At 36.8% G+C, this 19,951-nt stretch overlaps 1 protein-coding gene across 5 annotated transcripts in view; it reads left to right on the top strand.

The window, feature by feature from the left end:
• The first annotated feature begins 2,623 nt into the window (after nt 1–2,623).
• The window catches only part of LOC148880171 (BEACH domain-containing protein C2-like), a 149,556-nt gene continuing 132,228 nt past the window's right edge, over nt 2,624–19,951 (top strand). For 3 of the 5 annotated variants that reach the window (XR_016104484.1, XR_016104483.1, XM_088961988.1), the window contains exons 1-4: nt 2,624–7,015; nt 10,889–11,676; nt 13,415–14,125; nt 18,237–18,371. Coding sequence is in view for 3 of the 5 variants with exons in the window: in XM_088961988.1 (XP_088818114.1) it covers nt 4,942–7,015; nt 10,889–11,676; nt 13,415–14,125; nt 18,237–18,371 (3,708 nt within the window). In the remaining 2 variants the exon portion in view is untranslated. The remainder of the gene's footprint in view (nt 7,016–10,888; nt 11,677–13,414; nt 14,126–18,236; nt 18,372–19,951) is intronic. The other 2 variants (XM_088961987.1, XM_088961986.1) reach the window with 2 other exon arrangements.

The raw sequence follows: 19,951 nt of genomic DNA, 5'->3' as shown, positions 1-19,951 counted from the left end.
AATAAATAATATTTTAAAATGTTAAATAACAAAGTTATTTAAATGTTGTCAGTACCCAATTTTGCTTGGTCCCGTATGTAACCCATTTCCCATAACCCAAATGCCCAATCAACTGAATTTCATTCCAAATACCCTATCCACTATTAGATTTCCCTTTTGATGGTCTTGATTATGCCACTTCACCATACTTTATTTTCGATCAAACTCTATCACATGAGACAAAATCCTTAAATAATCAATCATACAAAATTTCAGCCCTAAATTCCTTGATTTAGCTAATCATCCATCAGAGATTCCATTTCGATGCATTTGACACTATAACACTTCTTGAGCCTAAAACATGTGATCTGTACATACCTGATAGAATCAAACTCTCTCATCAACCTCATAATCCCAATCCATTCCTACCCACCAAATGTAATCCCAAAATTCCCCTATTTAACTCATCGTCAATCATTCATTTTGTTTTAACAAATCTTATTGATCAAGAGCTTAACTATCATGAATCTCCACCATCCAAGACTTATTTGATCAATCTAACCTCATCATCATGTTCAAAGACCCAAAAAACCCCGAAACATCAAATTTCATGACTCAATTAATCTGTTTGATTGTTAAACTAGGAAGATACTATTTCGATACGCTAGATTAAATTGCCACATCACCTATCCCAACCTAGGACATTAAGAGGGTGAGGAATGATGTCAACTTCTTACTTGACCCCATTAGAACACCTCGACCAATGAATTTGAGATAATATGCTTGAAAAGTCCAAAATACCAAAGAAACCCCCACTTAACACTAAGAAAAGACAGCCACATGTGTAGATCACTCAAACTTACGTTTTTTTGCCATTGTTAGGCCCAAATACGGGACTGCAATGTCTAGCACGCCCCCAAGCTCTCATTCGATGCACAAAGTTCTTAGAAAACTATCCAAACTCAAGGAAAAGTATTGCATAAAGAAGGAATGGTCAACTGCATTCCATTTCCTCTCAAAACTTTGTCTATTTTGGTGAAAGAGCTCTATTGAATCCCAGACACTGTAGATGGATGAGTTTCATACCCATTTCCCTCCCTTTTCCTCTATAAATAGTGGTCCAGCTTGAGCTTGGAAGAGGAGGAAAATGAACATTTCCCAAACCTTTGTAATGCCTCAATTTTACTTGAAATCCCAAAGTCCTTGAAGATCAAGCCTCAAATCTACTTCCCTTGTTTTCTAGATTGAAGATTTAAAACATGAAACACTTACCCCAACTTAACGACTCGTCCAAGTTTCATTTGAACATTTTCTAGCTGCTGGAAAACTCTTCTCAAGGTTGCATATGGGAGGTAAGTCTCTCATTCCATCGTTGTTCTAAGTGTGAATTCGTAATCTCTACTTCTAGTTTAGTTTTGGGTTGTTTGAAATTCTAAAGTCATGTGAAACTTGCATTCCCAATTTCATTCAGATTGAGAAAAAGAGGAAGAGAGGCAAGAGTCTTAGGGAAATTAGTACTTAAGACCCGATAACATTACCTAAAATCGATTATAGGTAAAGCTGTGAGCGTTTTTGCTTGATTTTAGGAGCTTTGAGCAACCATTTTCATTGGTATTTCTTTAGAATTTGAGCCTGAACTATTCTCGTATGGGGTGGCTACAATAGTTTGGAGAGAGGGGTGCCTAACACATTCTCTCTCCTAATCCTTGGGATCCAAAGTCTTTTGGTTTAGTGCCTTCTTTGGTGGAGGATGAGGTCGCTATTGAGGCAATAAAGTTAAATTTTCTATGGAGAAAATGAATGTTCATTTCCTCTAAAAAATGGATAGTGAATTTCTTTGAATCAGGCATGAGCTTCTTGGAGCTCACAAATTTAATCAAATTAAAAAACTTAAATAATTTTATAACAAAATATTTAATACTACATAACAACTTTAAGTTGAATAAAATTTAAATAATAAATAAATTTCACAAATATTTGAATTAATAATAATTTTATATTTTATAAAATTAATAAAGAAATTAAGTAATAATAGCATAAGTTATAATTTTATGAATTATTAAATTACTAAATAATTACTATTTTAAAAATTTAAATAACAATATTATTTAAATGACTATATAATATTATAAATAGCTAAATCATATTTTAAATATTATTTAGAAAATAAAAAATAAAGTACCAAAAATAAATTTTAAATATTATTTGATGATCGTTTTCATCCAATGAATGAGAGAAACCTTAAGCCCTGTTGGTTTATTATCGTTAGAATAGCGAGATAAGAGTTCTAAAGCAACTCGGTTTTCAAGTAGTCTCGATGATGAGATGTTCTCAAAGTGTAGAGCATAATACTATTTAGGAGGATGAGATGTTCTCCATATGTAGATATGTAGTTGCGATGTTATGTGGATAAAATTTGCATGGGCAAGAATTCCATAATCATTTCCAAGTTGAACACGACTAGTGGGAGTTCACATCGCCCCACATGGAGCCGCCCAACAACACCCCATAATACATCCCGGTCCTGTATTGAGAACATCTCTCAATGATGATATAATAAAAACTGGTACTATCATCGGGAGATGTTCCCAATACATGGCGGTGATGTGCTATGGGGTGTTGTGGGGCGGAGATGTGATGAGGCATGGGATGTGATATTGCTACTTTCCTACAGTCATGATATTGCTATGGGGTGTTGTACGCCCATTTGTGAGGAGTAGATCCCGTCGTGTACTTGGGGGCTAGAATTCAGAATTCTGCATCAAATTTGAATCTACCTATACCCGATTCGAATATGATGTTCCACTCCTTGCCTTGCCTTTTTTTTTTTTTTTTTAATTTTTAATTAATCCCACTGTCTTCGTCTCCCCTGTGTTCACTTACGGTCGTGTACAACGCCATGAAAGCAACCACCACAACCGCCCCAAGAAGCAACAACCCTCGTTGTTCCGTGACCCAACACAGTTTGACTTGTTCCGTTCCTCTGCGAGTCTGCATGTTGAAGGGGAGTGGATGACTAAAGTTGGAGGAAAACAAATGCCGAAGGGAATGTATTAAATATAATATAATATCTACAGTTGAGGGCAGCCAAGAAACTCTTTGTAGTTCTGATCTGAATGTTTAATATAATTTGATATATATTTTTAAAATGACAGAAGAGAAAGAATAATCATGGTTACCAGACTCTTTGCTTCTCTGGTCTGCCATCTCCAAGATCCAGTTACCATGGTTGTTTCACCGATTTTGACAGTCCCTTCAATCACTTCAACGCCCACTTATCATCCTCAGTTCTCCGAACGATGAACCCTAGGACCTTAGAAATGATTAAACCCTAGAATGAAAGTAAACCAAAATGTCTAGACACTGAACAAGAACGTAAGGGCTATGTCTGCATCCTCTCGGCGCCATCAAACCACGATTCCAGATCAACGGGAAGCCCAAAAGGATCTTCATATGTAATTGCCAAAAGCTTTGACCCAGCTGGAATTCTGGTTTCTACAATGGTGTATCTGCTGTCATTGGCTCCATTTTTCTCTTCCGAGTATTTTGGGACTATTAAGTCGAAGTTCAACAAGTCTATCCCATCGATATTGCTTATGGTAGTTCATGTCAAATCTTCACATACGAAACTGGGACAGGTGGATGAGTTTTGTTGGGTTTTTCGTGATATGCTTGTCGCAGTTTCCCAGGTTCTAAACCAATTAACCAATAGATAAGCGTTTTTTCACGAAGAAACAGACGATTCGAGCATTGTTGCGTTTTGAGACACGATGAAGCTTAATCCAATCACATTTGATTTTCCTTTTCTTTGGAATCGGCCAATCGGGAATACGCAAAAATCCGACTCCCAGGTCCCAACCGCGTGATTGGAAGAGAAGATAAAAAAGCTGGAACAAGCATAAAATTTTTCCCTGTCGTTTTGACTGATGCTCTCATCGTTGGCCATCTGTTGCCAAGTTATGACCTGGAATTTGTTTAGGGCTTCTGAGAACAAAACACTCGCACTTGTGCGGATATAGAAGGAAGGCGAGCCTTCCCTCTCGCGCTCATTTCGCCTCTTATTTCGACCCTTCTGATGCTCTTCTTACTCTGGAAAATCTCGCATCCACCGATTTGATCGATTTTTCTATTCCTTCAATATTTTCACTAACAATTTTTTTTCCAAAAACTTCAGACAAAACATCTTCTTCAAAGTTATCCTGCAAGACATTTACTTAAAAATAATAATAAAGGAAACCAGAGTCGAATTTCAGGATCCTTTTTAAGGTATTATTTATCTAATCTCTGTCTTCTTCATTGGATCTGTTATTTCGTCTTCAACTAGGTTCAAATCAATGCCCACCATTTGGTTTCATCTCATTTCTTGTTTTCGTTGTTTCTTTGAAGTTTGTTTATTGGTCTACTGCATTTGTTTGGTCTTCAAGGGGATTAGTGAGTAGATTCTTCTTTGTGTGATTCTATGAAGATAGACCCTGTTTTATGATGCAAATTTCTTATGCCTTTTACTGTTTTTGAGTCAAAACTGAATCAGCTTGATAGTTCTTTTTTACCTCTGATTTTCTGGCATTTGATGACAACCCACATGAATGTCGATCTCCATTGATTTGCTCCAGTTGTTTCCGTCTCTTTTGGATTAATTTGCATATGAATATTGTTTCTCTGTTTACCTCATTTGCCAAATTGTCATTTCCGGTAGCCGGTAGAGGAGATTAGCTTTTTTCAAATTAGCAGCTGTTCGAATTTTAGTTGAGGAGTGGAGGTTTGCATTAGTCATAGCTCTGGTTATACCTTCGCTTATTTTTCAGAATTATTGTACCATTTCAGGCCAACCTTGTATAGTTTAAAAGTGTATATTTGTCGTTTTGTTCCTTCAGTTGCTGAGAATAATCCGAATGAGTATTTCCAGGTCAAGAATTTCTTCTTTACCAAAAAAAGAAAGATTACCAGGTCAAGAACAATAGGATGGAGGAAGATAGACAGGAATCAGGAGAAGTTTCTGGGAAAGACTCTGAGATGGGCATGGAGGTCCATGAAACTGGCGGAGGGGAAAATGGAAGAGCATATTACGACATGCACAGTGATAGGGTTGAACCGGAAATTAATCGGGGCTTGCGAGGATTGATTTCTGTGAATTCAGGGATAACTTCTGGAGATGGAGGCGAACAACGTGATGAAGAAGACCGGTTTGAGCATGCGTCCTTGAAAGATAAAGAGAGGAATATGTCGGACTGTCAGGGCAATGTGGATACAATTTTGTCTTCTAACTTGGATAGCATGAACAGATTATCTTGCAACGAGGAGGCCTTAGAGTCTTCTACTGGGAAACCTGTGGCACAGTTAGACGTTGCTATTAGTGGTGAGATGCAGGACCAACATAGTTCGAGTCCCATGTCCGAGAGACAATCTGAGTTGGCTATCAAAAAGTCTCTTTCTTCAGCTAGTTTTGACTCCTCGGGTTTCTATGGAGAGGCTGGATACACTTCACCTGTATACTATTCACCTGTTGACTCCCCTACAAAACTTAGGCCAAAACCTGTTATGCCCAATGTGTCACCAGAACTGTTGCATTTAGTGGATTCAGCTATTATGGGGAAACCTGAAGCCATGGAGAAACTTAAGGGTGTTGTATGTGGCAAGGAGAGTTTTGGGAGGGGAGAGGAAGTTGAGAGCATAGCTGTATTGGTAGTGGATTCACTTCTTGCAACGATGGGCGGTGTTGAATCTTTTGAAGAGGGTGAAGATAGCAATCCTCCTAGTGTGATGCTGAACTCAAGGGCTGCCATTGTAGCAGGTGAGCTGATTCCTTGGCTTCCCTGGGAAGGTGACGGGGACAGTCTAATGTCTCCAAGAACACGTATGGTTAAAGGACTGCTGGCAATATTGAGAGCTTGCACGAGAAACAGATCTATGTGCTCCACAGCTAGTCTGTTAGGAGTTCTTCTGGGATCAGCAGAGAACATATTTCTTCAGGATGTTGGCTCAACGGGGCAGTTTCACTGGGATGGTACACCTCTGTGCCGCTGCATCTATTACCTAGCAGCACATTCCCTTAGTGTAATTGATCTGCGTAGGTGGCTTCAGGTAATCACAAAGACACTATCCACAGGCTGGGCAATCCATTTGATTCTTGCATTGGAAAAAGCTGTGGGTGGGAAGGAAACAGGAGGTCCAGCATGTACATTTGAGTTTGATGGTGAAAGCTCTGGTTTACTTGGTCCGGGAGAGAGCCGTTGGCCATTCACCAATGGTTATGCGTTTGCAACATGGATCTACATAGAGTCATTTGCAGACACTCTAAATACTGCAACGGCTGCTGCAGCAATTGCTGCAGCTGCTGCAGCAAAATCTGGAAAATCCTCAGCCATGTCAGCTGCAGCTGCTGCAAGTGCACTTGCTGGTGAAGGTACAGCACACATGCCAAGGTTGTTTAGTTTCTTATCCGCTGATAATCAGGGGGTGGAAGCATATTTTCATGCTCAGTTTTTGGTTGTTGAAACTGGTAGTGGCAAGGGAAAGAAAGCTTCCCTGCATTTTACTCATGCATTCAAGCCACAGTGCTGGTATTTTATTGGGCTAGAGCATACTTGCAGGCAGGGGCTAATTGGGAAGGCAGAGAGTGAGTTAAGGCTGTATATTGATGGTTCCTTGTATGAAAGTCGTCCATTCGAGTTTCCCCGGATTTCCAAGCCTCTTGCATTTTGCTGCATTGGGACAAATCCTCCTCCAACCATGGCTGGCTTGCAAAGGCGGCGCCGTCAATGTCCACTTTTTGCTGAGATGGGTCCTATATATATATTTAAGGAGCCTATTGGCCCAGAGAGGATGGGCCGTTTAGCTTCTAGGGGAGGTGATGCGCTGCCCTCTTTTGGCAATGGGGCAGGGTTACCATGGATGGCAGCAAATAACCAGTTACAAAGTTTGGCAGAAGAAAGCTCAGTTTTGGATGCAGAAATTGGAGGAAGCTTGCACCTTCTTTATCACCCCAGTTTGCTCAGTGGGCGTTTCTGTCCAGATGCTTCTCCCTCTGGTGCTGCAGGTTGATTATTGAATGATGTTCACTTGCATTTTTGAAATCAATTATATGTCACTAATTTCTTTTGCAAGTAACTAATTTTTTTTGAATGGTAAGAACAGAATTTTATTGCTTGCAAAGAATGTTAATTACAAATTTTAGGTGCCTTGCTCCCCTGTTAGCTTTGGTTCACTAATTTATTTTTTGCAAGTTACTGTTATAAGCCTTTTATCCTTCTTACCGGAAAATATGGGAACTTTGATTGACTCATCTAATTTGAAATGCCTCTACAATTTGCTTGTTGAGCAAGCACTAAGGTGTTTGCTCTTTGATAGATCTATGGTACAACTTGAAAAATATAAAGTATGGTGGTATTTTATTGTTAAGATTTTCCCTTTCCCTTTCATATATAAGTTACCTTAAGAAAATTATATATCATGCAAATTGACATCCCTGAAAGAACATACATTGTTGGGAATGAACAACATCCATTCCCTGATAAGAAAGATATTGTCCTAAACTGAGATGGGATTAGATTTACGCTGTTTATCTAGGATTCTGACATGTATCAGATTTTGGCACTCCATTATTCTTGAGGAACAGTTCTGTGCAACATTTTCTTTCTCTCCTTGCTTATTTGACATAAATAAATAACTAATTTATACAATGGATACCATTTTTTCTATAAAGCATTAGATATATGGACCGTTTAAACATTCAGAAGAAATATAATTAAATGTTTTGGGCACAATTTTAATGTAATGGGAGAGAGATTTCTTCTATACTCTTTAAACAGTATGTATAGAAGAAATATGGGCTATTTTAACGGATTATATTTTTTGTAGACATTTCAATAGGTAACTTGGTCTTGCTGAGTCAAACTCTGGAAACGTGTCCAAGTCTGCTTAACATGTCCATGTCCATGCAACACTGCTGTTTGGATTGCAGACCAAAATATGATGAGGGATGTGCAGATCCCACACACAAATGATGCCTTCTTGTGTTATATTTGGGGCCCTGTTGTGTTATATTATGTTCTTTCCACTTATTTTAATAGACAAGATTTTTTTTTAGACTCATCCTTCCACCCTTTTCACAAGAAACCCTAATATGCTTCTCATGTAACCCATCCACCTTAGAAGAAATACGGAGCAGTGACAGAGTACGTTGGCAAAGATGACAGAACAGTCTTAATATGAGTGAGCTTACCACCCTTTGTTTGATAAATACTTGGATATTCAAGTAGCCAGCCTCTTATCAAACCTCTCCACAACAGGGTCCTAAATAGATCTGGAAATACATCTTGCCCCCAATGGAAGCCTAAGGTATTTCTAAATCTGGAAATGCATTTAGTGGTTAAGGAGCTCATAGCCTGCTTAGCAACTTATTCACTAAAAGATAATATGATAACTCATTCGGTTCAGTCACTTCAGCTGTTATCAAACTACTCCTTACTGAAAGTCTACCTTTGGTCCTGGATTGGGTGGACAGAATGTTATGAAAATACTATTAGTTCCATTGGCTAGGACTATTCTTGTTGAGAACTTGTTCTGTTCTTGGTATGTTAGATTCAATAAACCTTTCCGTGAAAGGACTAGTTGAAACCAGGCCCAAAAAGGAAAGCAAAAAATTATCCTAATTGGTTTGTAGCAAGTTACTATCTTTTTATATATTTAAACACCATAGCTTTTAGTATGTTTATAAAGACAAATCTGCATGGTAAGTTGATCCCACTGATTTGAAATATGCATGCCTCATGGTTATGAGTGGTTTTTGGCTGAATAAGTCTGAAACTCATTTTATGAAATTCATAGTATTTAAACTTCATTATATTTAGTATATTCATAAAATGAAATCTTTTTTTATAGGAAACGGTAAATTTCATTGATGAATTTAAATAAAGAGTACAAATATCACCACCTACAGGATGGTTGGAGAAACCCAAAACAAAAAAGCCTTACAAACAAGCCCAAAACAAATCCTCCCAATTAACTCCTTGCTTAGCTAAAGTGCAAGCCTTTCCATTTGCTGACCTTCTTACCCATTTAAATTGCACCCCAAGCTCCCTCGCTAAGTTTACGATCTCTCTCAGAGGCTGTCTAAGTGGCCACTCCCAGGTTTCTAGATTGCATCCACCCTATTACCAGCTTGGAGTCTCTTTCCACTTCTAAGTAGGGGTGTCAATCAACTGGTTTTGGTTTGGATCCAATCCAATCCAAACCTTATCAAATCGGAACGGTCCATCATAATTATTGGATTGGGTCAATCCAAATTAAATTGGTCCATATTTTTATTGGTTTGAAATGGACCTAAACCAAATTTCCAATAATCCAATCATGAGGCCAAACCCTTGTCCAATTTGAAATCAACCAAAATAGAAGCCAGCATAAAATCACTTTTATGAAAGTATTTTTTTGAAAGCACTTTTATGAAAATACTTTTACAAAAGAACTTTCATAAAAGTAATTTTATGAAAAGTATTTTTACGAAAGCACTTTTATAAAAATACTTTTACGAAAGCATTTTTACAAAAATACTTATATGAAAGCATTTTTACAGAAGTGGTTTTATAAAAGCACTTTTACAAATGTACTTTTACGAAAGCACTTTTGCAAAGGTACTTTTATGAAAGCACTTTCATAAAAGTACATTTACATGAAAGCACTTATAAAATCACATTTACAAAAAAACTTTTACGGAAGTACTTTTATAAAAGTACTTTTACAAAAGCACTTTTATAGTACTTTTACAAAAGCACTTTTATAGTACTTTTATAAAAGCACTTTTATAGAAGTACTTTTATAACAGCTCTTTTATGAAAACACTTTTATGGAAGCACTTTTATAAGAGCACTTTTAAGAAAGTACATTTATAAAAGCACTTTTATGAAAACTTTTACGAAAGCACTTTTACAAAAGTACTTTTACAAAAGTACTTTTATGAAAGCACTTTTATAAAAACACTTTTATGAAAGTACTTTTATAAAATTACTTTTACGAAAGCATTTTTACAAAAGCACTTTTATGGAAATACTTTTATGAAAGTACATTTCTAAAAGTACTTTTACAAAAGCACTTCTACAAAAGTACTTTTATAAAAGTCTATCAAAGTACTTTTCTAAAAGTGCTTTTACAGAAACATTTTTACGAAGTACTTTCAATAAAGTGCTTTTGTAAAAGCACTTTTATGAAAATACTTTTATCAAAGTACTTTTACAGAAGTGCTTTTTCAATGCCAAAAGTGCTTTTATATAATTTTTGATATTTCATTCAGTTTGGATTGGATCCAATCCAATCCGTTTATATTTTAATGGTTTGGATTGGATTTGGTTTGTATTGGATTTGGACTGATTGGGTCCAGTCCATTTGAAAGTGGACTCACATTGGACTGGATCGGGTTGGACCAAATCCAGTCCAATTGACACCTCTACTTCTAAGTGCTGCATTTCCCATTGTTTTGCCAATCTCAGGCCTTGGAGTAAGGCCATGACTTCTGCCCTTAAGGAATCTCCACCCAAATCGGGCCCGAGTAAAGGGCCAAAACTCTTCCTCATTTCTGAAAACACCCCCAACTGCCAAAGGACCTGGATTACCTCGGGAGCTTCCATCAAAATTTAATTTCATCCTGGACTGAGGTGGTGTGACCAACTCTCTTGAACTACAAGGGAAGAGGGAGAGGACACAGCTATAGAACTCCAACTTCTAATTAAATCAGCTTAGGAGATTTAATTAGATGAATTTGATGGATACATATTTTGTTATGTATTTAATGAATTTGATGGACATTTGATTATAAAACGTTTCTCCTTTATTCATCCTTATTATAGACTTGTAGTTTAACTAATAATATTTGTTATCTGTCAAATGGAAAAAGAAATGATCTCTTATAATACGACAGGAACACATCGAAGACCTGCTGAGGTTCTTGGGCAAGTTTATGTTGCTACACGAATGCGTCCTGTAGAGTCCATGTGGGCCTTAGCCTATGGAGGACCCATGTCTTTGCTTCCCTTGACAGTAAGCAATGTTGAAAAGGATAGCTTGGAACCAAAATATGGGAACTTTCCACTGTCTTCAGCCACAGCTTATCTTTCTGCTTCAATTTTTAGAATTATTACCATGGCTATTCAACACCCAGGAAATAATGAAGAGTTGTGCCGCACAAGTGGTCCTGAGCTTTTGTCAAGAATCTTAAATTATTTGCTGCAAACTCTGTCTTTAATTGATCTTGGAAAACAAAATGGAGTTGGAGATGAGGAACTTGTTGCAGCAATTGTTTCTCTATGTCAATCACAGAAAAGAAATTATGCACTCAAAGTGCAGCTTTTTAGTACATTGTTGTTGGACCTGAAAATCTGGAGCCTATGCAATTATGGGATTCAGAAGAAGCTTTTATCTTCAATTGCAGACATGGTGTTCACTGAATCATCAGCAATGCGAGATGCAAATGCCATGCAGATGCTTCTTGATAGCTGCAGGAGGTGCTATTGGGTCATTCGTGAAAAGGACTCTGTTAATACATTTTCACTGCATGAGGGACCACGTCCCATTGGGGAAGTTAATGCATTGGTGGATGAGCTTTTGGTGGTTATCGAACTCCTAGTAGGAGCTGCACCTCCGTCACTTGCTGTTGATGATGTTCATTGTTTGATTGGTTTCATGGTTGATTGCCCACAACCTAATCAGGTACCATAGGATCGAAAGAGTTGGTAGATATTTTGTTTAATCTTCTTAATGTTCTTTAATCTGCTCTTATTTCCTATCTAGTCACGTCAGTTGTTATGTTTGCTCTTCCTAGGGATATAAAAAGTATGAAGTAATGAAACAGGAAGTCATTGCTAGTATTAATTGACTTGTCACAATCTATTGGTTCAGTTAGAACATTAGAACCCATGCTTTGGGTGTATCAAAAAACATTCTTTTTGATAATTGCATAATAAAATAGAGTGAAAGGGTCCACGCTGAAACGAAGAGGTTACTAACAGCTTAGTCCTCTCTGTGCTTTAGGAGATAGTTGCTGATTATATGGCTTAGCAACTTAGGCCATGTTTGGTTCATTGCTCTGGGCCTCATTCTTTTAATTCTTGCTCATTATAGGCAAGAATGAATAACATTAGAGTTTTGGTTACAAAATTCTTTCCATGGGCCACATTCTTTTTAGAATGAAAAATCAGCCCCATAGCACAAAATTGAGTAGCCTGCAGCATGAAAAATAATCATGCCCCACCTTGCTCATTTTCATTCTTTGAGAAAACTCTACCTACAAAACTGCTACAATAGATGTTTACTTTTGCGAAAGCACTTTTGCAAAACTATTTTTACGAAAGCACTTTTATAAAAGTACTTTTACATGAAAGCACTTTTATAAAAGTACTTTTACATGAAAGCACTTTTATAAAAGTACTTTTACACGAAAGCACTTTTACAAAAGCACTTTTATAAAAGTAAATTTATGAAAAGTAATTTTACGAAAGCACTTTTACAAAAATACTTTTATGAAAGCACTTTTATAAAAGTACTTTTCCATAAAGCACTTTTATAAAAGTACTTTTACATTATAGCACTTTTATGAAAGCACTTTTATAGAAGTACTTTTATAAAAGCATTTTAATAAAAACACTTTTATGAAAGCACTTTTATAAAAGTAATTTTACTAAAGCACTTATACGGAAGTACTTTTATAAAAAGCACTTTTATGAAAGCATTTTTACCAAAGTACTTTTATAAAAGCACTTTTACGAAAGTACTTTCACAAAACATCTACCAACTGGTAAACATTGATGATCAACCATCCACTGGTAAACATCTATGCCAACAGTTTTGGAGACCTAGGTTGGGGGTTTATGAATACTGGCACACTTTTTTTTTTTGAAGAATGAAAATGAGCAATATAGGACACTTGTCAGTCTGAAAAGAGTTCATTCATAGGAAAAAAGTGTTTGGTTCATAGCAATATTTTCTCATTCTGCCTAATTTTACCCATTCTTGTCCATTTTAGAAGTTCATCTTGGGTAAGAATGAGAAAGAATGGGAATTGAGCCAAACATGGCCTTAACTTGCCTCTATGGGGGCTTGCTCTGGGCAGGTTTGGATAACTTGCAATACGTAGATTTTAATTTATGAAACAATTCAATGTCTTATAATCGGAACTATTGAAATTTCATATTTTTAAGTTCCATCATATCTGGAAATACCATTCAAACTCTATGCTTACAGGATAAAGATTTTTACTTGACACATTTTTCTTGAGATCACCTGCACATATAATCTCATGATCTGAAACGAAACCATGTTCTTGTCATGCATATCCAGAATTCCTTGGCATGAATTATGATGCCCACAATTCTTTTGGAAAGAAATTCTCTAGTAGCTTTGGGATGGCAATTTTCTTTGGAATTGGTTCCTAAGAAATGTGGTTTTCCAGGTTGCACGTGTGTTGCATCTAATCTACAGGTTGGTGGTACAGCCAAATACATCCAGAGCGCACACATTTGCAGAATCTTTTATTTCTTGTGGAGGGATAGAAACACTTCTAGTTCTGCTGCAACGAGAAGCAAAAGCCGGTGACTGTCGATCAGAAGATTCTAACAAGGAAGATGATAAAAGCATCTCGAGTCAGGGATCTGAACTACGTGCTGATAGAGTTGTGGAGAAAAGTCAGGATGGTAATCTAGAACCTATTGGGGAAAAGGAGAAGGTTTCTGATGGAAAGAGTTCAGAGTCACAGTCCTATGACAGTGGAGGCAGCAACACTGCAGTTTCCATGGGCACAAACATTGCAAGAATGCCATCTATGTCTGAGCGTCAACTCATGAAGAATTTGGGTGGTATAAGCTTTTCAATAAGTGCTGAGAGTGCGAGGAATAATGTCTATAATGTTGATAATGGTGATGGAGTAGTTGTTGGGATTATCAGCCTTTTGGGTGTATTAGTGGCATCAGGGCATCTAAAATTTGTTTCACATGCTCCAACAAATATGACAAGTAGCTTTCTGGGTAATGGACTACATGATGGAGGAGGTACTATGTTTGATGATAAAGTTTCTCTTCTACTTTTTGCTTTACAAAAGGCTTTCCAAGCGGCACCAAAGAGGCTTATGACTAACAATGCCTACTTAGCTTTATTGGGTGCATCGGTATGACTACGTTGTTGCTTATTTTTTGGTTTATCTTAATAATCATCATTAATATTGTTATAATAATACAAATTCCATTTGAAACGTATATTTATTTAAAATGCTGATAAAAAACATATGTTTATGTAAAATTCCTACCATGCTTCCACTTCTCATGCAGCCTAATCACCCTATCTTTCAAACTACTTGGATTATGCATTGTGGAGATATACTTTCTGGAAACTTGAATCCTTAATAATGTTGTCATAAGTTTTGTTTGTTGGTATTATTTTGGATAGGCATTTCTAATCTTTGGTTGTGGAAATATGTCTTAATTGTTTTAATCAATTACTGATAAATGTTTTATGTGGTTATGGCGCTCAACAGAATGGAATGGAAAAATCAAGATTCATGTAGCCGACCCCATATAGTTGGGAATAGTCTGATGTGGCATCTCTCTTTTTTCTCCTTTTTTTGATTTTTGATTTTTTAAAATTTATGTATTTCAATGTGTAATCTGTTTTCTTTGTAGAAAAAGATTAGAGAACAGTAGAGAGAAGAGAGAAGAGAGAAGAGAGAAGAGAGAAGTGAGAAGAGAGAAGAGAGAGGTTTGGAGTAAAAAAGATAGGCTGGTAGTGCCAACACTTCTATTTATATTAGGGCGGCATAAAAAAGTAAGTACAAGCAAAAATGCCCTTATGGCTAGGGGAGGCGGGTTGGGCCAGGTTTATTGGTCAACCCAAGCCCGACCCTAAAAATTGGGCCTAAGGTCTGAGCCTGAGGTCAAGAACGATCTTCCTAACCTGAGCCTATCCCGCAATGTAATTTGATGCACTCGGGTTGGGCTCGGGCCTGGGTCGGGCTCGGGTTGGCCAATGAACCCGCTCTAAAATTATATATGCATATATGCATTTATGTAAATGTGTATACATATATGTATGTATATATGTAAACATGTATGCAAATATGTACGTATATAGGTAAATATGTATACAAATGTATATACATACAAAGCTAATAAAAAATGTATATACATTACAAATGTTCATGTTAATATATGTAAATATGTATGCAAAATTTACATATATACATATATATGTATGAATGTGTATAGTTGGGACGGGCTCAGGCTACCTAAGGGCTAGGCTCGGGCCCGGCCCAAAAAATCAAAAAGCTTAACTTCTTAGACATGAGCCCAGCCCAAGGACAAAAAATCCAAGCCCATGTCATGTAAAATTTCAGGTTGGATCAGTCTAGGCTTGGGCTAGGCCCGCCCAAGTTGCACCCCTACCTGTGGCATACTACAACTACTGTTAACACTCCCCCTCAAGTTGGGACATAGATATCAATCATGCCCAACTTGTCAAACAATCTTTTCCTGATGAAATGTTTATCCACTTCAATGTTCTTGGTCCTATCATGTAGAACAGGATTGTTAGCAATATTGATGGCTGCCTTGTTATCACAATACAATGACATAGGACTGTCAACAAAAAATCACAACTCATTTAACAGATTTTTTATCCATAAAATTTCAGCAACACCATGGGACAGCTTTGTATTCTACTTCTGCGCTAGATCTTGCAACCACATTTTGCTTCTTACTTGTCCATGTGACAAGGTTTCCACCCACAAAAGTGCAATATCCATTGGTAGATTTCCTATCATCTATAGACCCAATTCAACCAACATCTATATACATTTCCACCTTTAGATGTCCATGCTTTTGGAAGAGTAAACCTACCCAACTTGTGATTAAGATCAATAGGAGAATCAATTGGTTTTACTCCCAGTTTATTTGTACCCTGAAGAAGATCTAGGATGTATTTCCTTTGATAAATGAAGATACCCCTCTTTGAGCTTGCAAAGGAGGAGTTTTCAAAAATGATGAAGGCAGAATCATTACTCTATTTTCAGGTCCTATAGGTGTGAGAGATTCTTTGAGGGCTAAAATTTTAGCTGTTATGGAAGAAATTCAAAAAGCCAAGGAATTGAACACCTCTAAATTGATAATTGAAGGGGATTCAAAGTTCGTTATAAGCTAGCTTCAAAAGGAGGAGGAGATGGGATGGTAGGACTATGCTCATGAAAAAAGAAAGTTGAAGTAGTTGACACAAGGAATGGAAGTTAATCTGACTTGGGTAAAAAGAGATGCTAATTGCTTTGATGATGCACTGGCTAAACACGGGGTGGGAAGGAATCATATATTTTGGGCTATGTTGTAATCTTGTTTTTCAGTTTAATGAAATTTCCTTTTATTGGTGCAGTACGGAAACAAACCATGTTTGGAGTGCAAAAGGAGACGAGTTAGTGGCGTACTACGGAAACAAACCACGTTCGGAGAAGCTTCAAAGAAAAGAACTAAAGCTAAAATAACACTTCTTAATAGACTTACACCCTTATGGCTCCTACAAGAAGGTTTCCTAATCTATGATAACACTCCTTAATAGAAACCTACTAAAACTCCTCAAAAAGAAAGCCTTAACAAAAATTCGGAAATCACGGCCTAATGCTAACTTGGTAATTACAGACTAAGATAGAAAATCCACGTTGACACTAACTTGGTAAATTCAAACTAAGATAAAAATTCTGTGCTGGTGCTACCTTGGTAATTAATTACTCGGTTGGATCAATACCGTCATTCTAGCTTCTTATGTGTCTTGGAGTGGTCCCAACTTGCATAGAACTTATTGGCCTTCTCCTGTACCGCAACATCCTCCCCAGGTTGGAGAGAATCCGTCCTTGGATTCAAATCATCATTTGAATGATTACCAACATATGAAACCAAGTGTTTGTCATTGAAGAGATCATGGGTACGTATATGGCTGGGCAGCTTTAGTTTGTAGGCATTCTCATTGGTAACTTTAACTATCTCACTCGGTCCAACCTTCCTTGGTGCCAGCTTTCCACGTTGCCCAACCAGTAGACGGTCCTTTGTTAAAATGGCCGAAACATAGTCTCCCGCATCAAATACTACTCTCCTTCTCTTTCTATCAAAATGCTATTTGCACTTAGCATTGGCTACCTCCAACTTGTTGTGAACTTCTTTTTGGAGGTTCTTAAGCTTCTGCACCATATCATCAGCCTTGCCATGAATTTGGCCTGGCCAAGTACTAGTAGTAAGATCAAGGATGCTATGGGGATTGGCCCCATATACTACCTCAAATGGGCTGTATCCGGTGCTCCTGGTTTTGGACCTATTGTAGGCAAATGCGGCTTGACAACTATGTCCTTGGGTGAATTGGGGATATGTATCATTTGACCTTTGAAGATATGTTGTGGAACTTATGTATCTTGCTGCCACCTAAGTAGGGGCATACTTGTCCATGCATGTAATAATGGGCAGCAGAACTTTCTCTTCCCTTTTCTCCAAACTAGGGCTTGAATTTTCAGCATTAAACAGAACAAAATGGAAAAACGGGATTTATGTAGCCAACCCTGTATAGAATAAGGCTTAGATGATGATGATGATTTTAAAACTGACCCAAAAATGGAACCTCTTTTTTGTCCAGGTGGCAGGTCAGCAATTCAACTGTCCAGGTCAAATTGGTCAATCCATAATGTCATAATTAAACAATAAATATATAAAAATAGAGAAAATACAAAAATACAGAAAAACAGAAAATTTGTACAAAAAATGGATCTCTAGTATTATATATTCATATTATCAAGCAAAAACAAGTGTAATAAATAAGAATGATTTTTATTAATGATAGAAATGGCTTAAAAAAACGAAAACTAATATTTGAACTGTGACCCTATCTATCAAAAAAAGAATATTTGAACAGTGACCCGCTGACCAGGTCAAACAGATTAGTGGTTCAACTGGCCAGATTGCCTGGTTATTGACCAAGTCTACATTTTTTTTTGCAGTCAAGTGATTTGGCAGTGAAACAGACCTGGGATTCTGGTTGGGTGATGGGTCGGCAGTTCTGAATAACTGGTTTGACTGCAGGTTGAAATCACTGTTTGACACATAATGCATGACTTGTTAACACTTAATTGACGAAAACTGTGTCTTGTTTTTTTGAAGACTGTCTTGGATTATATCATTTATTTCTCTTGATTAATACTATAGATCTTTTTTCGTTGAAGATGGTATCTCAAATCACATGTATATACATTTTTTCAGATAAATGCTTCTTCAACTGATGATGGGCTAAACCTTTATGCTTCTGGCCATCACTTTGAACATCTCCAGCTTTTGCTGGTTCTTCTCCATTCACTTCCATATGGATCTGGGGCATTTCAAATTCGTGCCATACGGGTATTCCTTTCCTGGCTTGTATAATCTGCAGAAATTTTGTTTATGAAATATTGTGATTGTATATGGCGCTTCTATTACTTGCATAGCATGGCTATATGGAATTTTTAGACCCTTCAAAGTACATTTATTGTACATGTTTTTGATTCTGATCATAGTCCAGGATGAATTTCTATGTGTATTGTCATTTTTTAATGATTTTCTAAGAGATGATAAATGCAAATACACATAGATTGGTAATTCAGATAACTAAAGTGCTAGTCGTAGATTTTTTATATAATAATCCACTTTAACTTCTAGTGTATTTTCCATGATAGTAGACAACATCTCTATGGTACTCCTATAATTTATTCTCTTGGAATATTTCTCTTTAGGGTTTGTGCCTTGGTGCCATGTAGGATTGATGTAAAAAAGAATAGAAAAAGGATGGCATTTGTATTATTGACTTTCTAAACGTAAATTTATTACATGAGACCATTAAACAACTTGGGAAAGTTTGAACTCTTCTTCTGCATATGAACTTGATTGAATGCTCTTCTGCTTTATTCTTGTCAACTAGCAGGAAAGAAGAATAGTAAACCAAGAAGAAAATAGAAAGGAGGGAAAGCACCAAGATTTAACGTAGTTCAGCTTGGTAGCCTACATCCACAGGAAGAGAGGGAGAGGGAAAACATCTACTATGAGAATAAGAGATACAAAATGTCCACTTTCACTCGACCCTGATCCCACGCAACTAATGGCTTAAATAAGCAAAATACCAAATAATTACATATAGGCCCTTCTTCCTCCCATTAAGAGTTAAAGACATACAAGCCCCCAAAATTTATTGACATTACAAATATATACCTGTAACCTCCAACACTCTTCTTGAAAGAAAACCTAAATACAACCAAATACAATATATCTTTGAACATGTTTCCTCAAGCAGTTTTGTACTATGTATTGTAAAATACTTTTTTATTCTTTATTTTTGACATTATAATTATAAAATAGGCACTATTAAACTAGAATATTCATTTTATGTGTTTATATACTAATTTGTTTTTATTATTTTCTTATTGAACCCTCAGAGACTTTAAAACCTGAACCAATAAGTAAGGAAGAACTTAAAATTTTGTCTAATCAACACATTTTCTATACTTTAACATGAACTCTATACTTTTCTTATGAAAAGTATGAAAAAGTCCATTGCCTAGGAAACTACCCTAGGATCTATATTTTCTATATAAAAAAGTCCATCGCCTAGGCACCTAGGTGACAAGGCGCCCCTCCCTAATGCCCAGCCTCGCCTTGGTGCCTTGAAAACTATGAATTACACACAGACCCCTCTTCCATAAATACATACATCCTTGTAACCTCTAACACTCTCCTTGAAAGGAAACCCAAATACAATATATCTCTCAACAATTCTGATTGACCATAATCTCTTCTAAGAAAAACACCACATTGACAATGATGGCATGGTGTGGGTCTTTATAGTGAATAGCCAGAATATAGAAGTGATGGCCATTTAAAAGTTTCAGGGGTTTTCCATGTATATAGATGCGTGTTTTTCTATTAATACTCTTCCAACCCTTTCTTTC

The sequence above is a fragment of the Nelumbo lutea genome, chromosome 1, assembly GCF_056320005.1.
Source record: "Nelumbo lutea isolate HS-2025 chromosome 1, American lotus-T2T, whole genome shotgun sequence".
NCBI lineage: Eukaryota > Viridiplantae > Streptophyta > Magnoliopsida > Proteales > Nelumbonaceae > Nelumbo > Nelumbo lutea.
This window is presented reverse-complemented; position numbering and strand designations above follow the sequence as displayed.